We start from the raw sequence: 6766 nt of genomic DNA, 5'->3' as shown, positions 1-6766 counted from the left end.
TTTATTATTGTTCCATGTTATTATAGTTTTGATGCTACCTAAAGAATAAGATATTCGTGCCTGTAATTTTTAAGGGTCATAATATGGCAGTTTTAAAGGCGCGAATATGCTATGATTTACTCTTCTCTGTATTCCCCATTTTTAATTTATCTCCCTGTAATATTCCTCATGTTTAGTTTTTCTCCATGTAATATTCCCCATGTTTAGTTTATCTCCCTGTAGTATTTCCCATGTTTAGTTTATCTCCCTGTAATATTCACAATTGTAGACTGTAGACTGTAGACTGTAGACTGGAGACATGGAGACTGGAGAATGTAGATTGGAGACTAGAGACTAGAGACTGGAGATTGGAGAATAAAGATTGGAGAATGTAGACCGTAGACTGTAGACTGTAGACTGTAGACTGTAGACTGGAGACTGGAGACTGGAGACTGGAGACTGGAGACATGGAGACTGGATAATGTTTATTGGAGACTGGAAACTGGAGAATAAAGATTGGAGAATGAAGACCGTAGAATGTAGACTGTAGACTGTAGACTGTAGACTGTAGACTGTAGACTGGAGACTGTAGACTGTAGACTGTAGACTGTAGACTGTAGACCGTAGACTGTAGACTGTAGACTGTAGACTGTAGACTGGAGACTGGAGACTGGAGGCTGTAGACTGTAGACTGTAGACTACCCTACCTTAAAAATATTATTATTGAATTTTTTGACGTTCACCCTGTATTTGAGTAAACCCTGGTATTGAGTTTGTATAGATAGTGTAGTAGTGTTAGACAATGGAATTTGACTTGATACTTCTGTTTTTATTAGCTGCTTTACCCCGGCTTATTATATCAGGTGATATCATGGATTTACCAAAGACTTTGCTAATTATAAAGACGAGATGTTGGAATTAGCAAAGTCTTTGGCTAATACCATAGCTAAATTGCCATTTTCAATTTCAACTGTAACCCTCCGGTATGGTGAAGACGACATGAGCTATCTATTCTAATTTATCTAGGGGTAATATATAAAGATATCAACTTAAATATTTTCATAATACCTTGTTTTATGCATATTTTTACATTTTCCTGCTATTGATATTTTTACCTATCTCAAAAATGCATGCTATATAAAGAATTCAGTATGAATAAAAATCATCAAAATGATTTTTTTCATACTAAATTTTGTTTCTGAATAAATTTCGCGCATCGAAACTTACCTATCTAGTATCTCATCTGTTAAATATTTTGAGATGTGATAAAATTATGATATTTCAGCACTTTTGTTTTCTACTTATCTAATTTTGCGTAGAAAATAGTTTTGCGGATTTTTTTAAAGGTTCTATCAGATTGTCTATAAAAATCTAACATTTTAAACATATTTGTCAAAAATGGGATTACCAATAAAACACTTTTGTTTAACTACCCCCGTATTTATATAGAGTATTCATTCTTTGTAATCTCTCATTAATGTAAATGTCGTTAAAAATTTAAATTAATTTAAATTTTAACGACATTTTAACTTAAGTTAAATTTTAAGTGACCATTCATTTAAAAAAGTGACACCCCCGAATCAGATGGATAGTGTATGGAAGAAAAAACACAAGAAATAAGCAAGGCACTTTTCTAGAGAAGTTACAAATAAAAATAATCAGTGTCCGAATTTAATGAATTTGAGCCGCGTCTGAAATCCGCCAAAAACCGGTTTCAATTAAGCACCGGCTTAAATCCTGAAACTTTGAATACAATTTTAAGTGAAACCAACTATATTTGAGCCGCGGCTTAAATTTAACCCGCCGCTCAAATTCTTTAAATTCGGCCTCTGTTTTAATAAACTTAAACATGCATGATACCTCTTTTATACGGTGCTATGCGATTATACCAATATAACTTTTAAACATGAACATCTAATATATACTTTTAAGGGTACCATTGTGAATCGCGCAATCTCTTTAACTATGGTTCAGATAAAAAGAAATACAAATATTTCTAAAAAAAATATAACAAAACAAATTATTTTAGGATCTGTCTGTGATTCTAAAGAGGCAGTGAACGTTTTTGCTGAAAAATTTGTCGCCAACAATAAACTTGTTTGTGGTAAATTTGCAACAATGAACTTGTTTGTGGTAAATTAGCAACAATGAACTTGTTTGTGGTAAATTAGCAACAATGAACTTGTTTGTGGTAAATCAGCAACAATGAACTTGTTTGTGGTAAATAAGCAAAAAATGAACATGTATGTGGTAAATTAGCAACAATGAACTTGTTTGTGGTAAATTAGCAACAATGAACTTGTTTGTGGTAAATTTGTAATTTTTGAGGAGTTTATATTCTATATAGTGTAGAGTAAAGTGCACTTTCATAATAATTTTTAGCTCATGAATTTTTTTTTAATAAATGAAATTTGTTTACGACATGATAACAAAACTTAGATCGAATTTTCACAATTAAATCTTGACATCAAGTAATAAAGAACAACACATAAAGAACAACACATATTGACAAAAACTCTTTTTAAAAACTTAAATAACGGAATTTATTTAAGGTTTTAACAGAAAGTTTGTTAATAAATTGTAAGGCTTTAAAAATAGGTAAATGGTGTCCCCACGAAACATGACAGATTCTGAATAGTTTATAATGTCTTCTTCCTTAATTTGTTAAGTTGTTCGATACCAAAGAAAAAAGTAAAAATATTTTATGGGAGTCATGTTATAATGAAATTGATTTCAAAGTAAAATATATTTAAAGAAAAGAGTTTTCTGACGAAATAAACTGGAAAAAGCCTTAATTATCTAACACAGTGGGAAGACGACATTTATAACTGTTATTTTTTTTTTTTAATGGCGGCTCACTTACAAGCATGCCGAAGTCCCTTTTAAAGTTACACCTACAAAGAGATTAATAAGAAAATGTTTTGTTTAAACTTTTTAGGAAACTATTCTGAAATAATTGGAAACAACTTGACTGTGGAGGGGTCAAACAACTCAATTACTGGAAACATTAATAGTATCAACGGCAACAACAATAGGATAACTGGTAACCAAGCAGTTGTTGTTGGTAGCTTCAACAAACTAATGGGGAAAGCTCTTTCAGTTGTTGGAAATTCAAACTCTTTAGCTGGACAGTTCAGCATAGTCAAAGGCAAGGATAGTTAGTGCAGACCTTGGAATCGTAAATACCAATTAAACTTTTGTTTCAGACTGTTACAGGGGTTTTATACATAAATTATATTTTTTTGATCCAAGTAAAAGGATTATCCCCCCTCGACCCCCACCTCTAACAAAATATTCACTTCTGCACGAATTTAATATATTTTTTTTACAAAATCACGCAACCTCGATTGTGAACCCATTTTTAATTTTAAATATGAAATTTAAGTAATCGAAAAGATCGACTTGATCAGGCATAACTATTCGATGAAATTGTTGTCTACTTTATCATTTATGTTCATTTCAAGGTAAATTTCATTATAGACGTTCTGTAAAGTTACCAAAAGTTTTTCCAAAAATCGTAGAATATTTCTAAAATCATTTTTGCAATTTAAATGAAATAAGATTGCAACATTTCATAAAATCATTTATCACACTCTCATTTAGGCACAGTATAAACATAAAGTTTTTGGACATAAGCTTTCTCCGTATCTTGAAGGTTCTCCCCTTTTTAGAATATAATTTTCCCGAGCGAGGAAGGGGGTGCAAGGCCGCCATAAGCCCCGCAAAATGGTCTCCAAGCCTTTGTATTCGCAGATTAGTATTCAAATTGACCATTGCGCTACCTCAAAACATTATTATAGATATTATAGAAGTAATAAATAACATTTTTGAAAGAGGATCTTTAATCTTTAAATAGTTTTGCAGTGTTTTTTGAATATTCAAAAAACATTGGATAACATATATTTTTAATTTTTTTTATACATAACTTCTATAATGTATATTCTAAAGGATAGGGGTAATGCCAGGTCATTTTAAATATTCAGAGGCTTGGAGACCATTTCACGCGGCTCATGGAGTCCCTACACCCCCTTCCTGCCCGGGCTTCAGCACTGCGAACCAAATTAGTAATGTTCTAAATAGTTGAAACTATGTATAACCACTTGGCTAGGAGTTTGGAACATGATCTGTGGAGACTATTCAACAGCAGTTGGTCCAAACAATGTTATCATAGGTACACACACCCAGTTATAAACACAGAACACAGCTTTTTCAGTCCATATTAGTCAACTCATACAGTTAGGATTGTCCCAGTAAATTTTAAATTAGAATTTTGTCTCACAAAACATAGTAGGTGGTAAAGATTAATTTATAATTGCTTGCATTAGAAATAGATATGGTCTGTGTGAATAATGTATTTCTAAACTGGTTTCCATGTACTGTGTCTATGTCAAGTCTAAATGAATAACGTATTTTTTTTAACTGGTTTTTAAAACTATATATGGTCTGTGGGAAAAATGTATTTCTAATCTGGTTTCATTGTACTGTGTCTATGTATGGTCTGTGTGAATAATGTATTTCTAAACTGGTTTATATGTGCTGTGGCTTTATATGGTCTGTGGGATTAATGTATTTCTAAACTGGTTTCCAAGTGCTGTGTCTATGTCTAGTCTGTGTAAATAATGTATTTCTAAACTTGTTTCCAAGTGCTGTGTCTCTGTCTAGTCTGTGTAAATAATGAATTTCTAATCTGGTTTCCAAGTGCTGTGTCTATGTCTGGTCTGTGTGAATAATGCATATCTAAACTGGTTTCCAAGTGCTGTGTCTATATCAAGTCTGTGTAAATAATGTATTTCTAAACTGGTTTCCAAGTGCTGTGTCTATGTCTAGTCTGTGGGAATAATGTATTTCTAAACTGGTTTCCCTGTGCTGTGTCTATATCTAGTCTGTGTAAAGGTGTTAAAGCAAATGTGACACACAATAGTCTAAGTGAAGCACCAACCGAGGCTAAATGTGGAGAAAAAGCTTTCAGAGATTTAAGAAGCAAACTTAGAAAAGTTGTTAAACCTGAAGAAGAAAAGAATACATCAAATAATTCCAAAAAACTTTTAACAACTAGTCAGAATTGGGCTTTGCTAGTAATTATTCCTATAATTATAATAACATATTAAAGGAGTTGAGCTTTTGCCACAAACTCGAATTTTCTAATCCCTATATCTTTGCAACCTGATGGGTTGAAACTTTTTATATTTAAAACTTACCATATTTGATCCAACAGAAATTATAGTTTAAAATATATAAGGTCTACCACATTAGGTTGCAAGGATAAAGGGATTAGAAATCTGAGTTTGTGGCAAAGACTCAATTCCTTTAAAAAATTGTGTAAAAGATAAAATTTAAATGAATTTACTGAATATAGATGATTGTATATTTTCTTACAAAATTTATAAACATTTTACATCAGTCTTATTGCTTCATTAAGGGCATCCTAAAAGAATTATTCAATTATTAACAAATAATTAATCATTTAGAAAAACAAGAAGAAACAAAAATCCTACTTTCTTATTCTTTACTGTTGTAACTTTCTCTGTTTTCGTTACTGTGCTTAGACTATCCGCCTAAACAAATACTTATATTTTGCAAATTAATTGAGTTTTTATTGGAACTGGTTTTATTCACAGCTAACTGCATGTAGCAAAGAAGGATCATTGACGCGGACCGCCCTGCCTGAGTGGCCCAAAAAGGGATTTACTAATCCTAGTCCAAAGTGGGTTTGCTTGGATTAGGCCGAACATGAAGTTGTATTTCTTCAAAAAGTAATTATTTTTATTGAATTTTAATAATTTAATAATTCAATTAACAATTGGTTTTTATTATTCATTATCGCTCGAGTTTACATTTGACACTATAAAATTTGTGTAGCAAAAAAGATTGAGATAGCACAACCTTTCTCCGGATAGCACCCTACTTTACGCTCACTGTGCATCCTGTATACATATAGGTTGCGGCAATGAGCACTTTCAAACGTCGCGTACCGGCTTGTGTAAACGCCGGTACACGTCAATGATCCTTTTATGCTTCCTGTTCTGAGCTTTTATTATAGTTTTGAGTTTAACTCATTATTAATAATTTATTCACCACCGTTCCACTTACAAGTGCCGTACACGACCCAAANCCACTGGAATGTTTGAGAGCCCGCTTCTTAATCATTAGAATTGAGGGTATATATATATATCAACCGTTTACATATATGAGCCCAATTACCTCTTAGGAGACTTCAATTTTTCTCTCTTTCCTGTGGATTTCATAGATTTATTTATAATATAATCTCTCCATTTTTCATATCAGACATTTTAAACCGATTTATGTAAAATCATAAAGAAAAAACTAAATCAAATTTGAAACCTTTATTTGTCGAATATTTACCAAAGTATATTGCGCGAATGCCAGATACCTTTAAATCATTGCATAATGTGCGAAAAATCTCAAAAAAATGTTTTACCTCGTCATTTACCAAATCCATCAAGTCTGCCTTCATAGGATCCTATCATTTATCTGGTTAGTTTAGCGTGATTGGTATTGGCGGTAGTGAGATTTCAAAATCCAAAATAAAAAATTTCAACTTTTATTTTAAAACTCTGGTATGGGGGGGGGGAGAGAAAAACTTAATTATCTTTAATTTACCTCTTAACACTTCTTGGTTAAATTCCCCTTTCAGACCTCCTTCAGGTTTATAAAACAACAACAAAGAATCTTTCTAATTATTCGGGATGAACATTTATAAAATACATTTTTATTTGCCCCGATTAAACAATTGTCTAAAAAAACGTTATAAAGTTTTTTCAAGGTT

The 6766-nt window shown here is 32.0% G+C and overlaps 1 protein-coding gene and 2 long non-coding RNA genes across 3 annotated transcripts; 2 read left to right on the top strand and 1 right to left on the bottom strand.

Moving 5' to 3' along the window:
* Window positions 1–764: 764 nt before the first annotated feature.
* LOC111714126 (uncharacterized) lies at window positions 765–3174 on the top strand. The gene is made up of 3 exons (XM_023489171.1): window positions 765–842; window positions 2009–2083; window positions 2918–3174. Exons 1-3 carry the CDS (start codon window positions 782–784, stop codon window positions 3139–3141), a joined length of 360 nt encoding a protein of 119 aa, XP_023344939.1. The 5' UTR covers window positions 765–781; the 3' UTR covers window positions 3142–3174.
* Window positions 3175–4066: 892 nt separating this feature from the next.
* On the top strand, window positions 4067–4956 carry LOC111714124 (uncharacterized). Its single transcript, XR_002767895.1, has 2 exons — window positions 4067–4150; window positions 4873–4956. It is a non-coding gene; the product is annotated as an uncharacterized LOC111714124 (long non-coding RNA).
* A 370-nt stretch (window positions 4957–5326) lies between these two features.
* On the bottom strand, window positions 5327–6473 carry LOC111714122 (uncharacterized). Its single transcript, XR_002767894.1, has 3 exons — window positions 6419–6473; window positions 5475–5534; window positions 5327–5404 (listed from the first exon to the last, which is right to left on the bottom strand). It is a non-coding gene; the product is annotated as an uncharacterized LOC111714122 (long non-coding RNA).
* Window positions 6474–6766: the final 293 nt, after the last annotated feature.

This window comes from Eurytemora carolleeae, unplaced genomic scaffold (genome assembly GCF_000591075.1).
Source record: "Eurytemora carolleeae unplaced genomic scaffold, Eaff_2.0 scaffold1499, whole genome shotgun sequence".
NCBI lineage: Eukaryota > Metazoa > Arthropoda > Copepoda > Calanoida > Temoridae > Eurytemora > Eurytemora carolleeae.
This window is presented reverse-complemented; position numbering and strand designations above follow the sequence as displayed.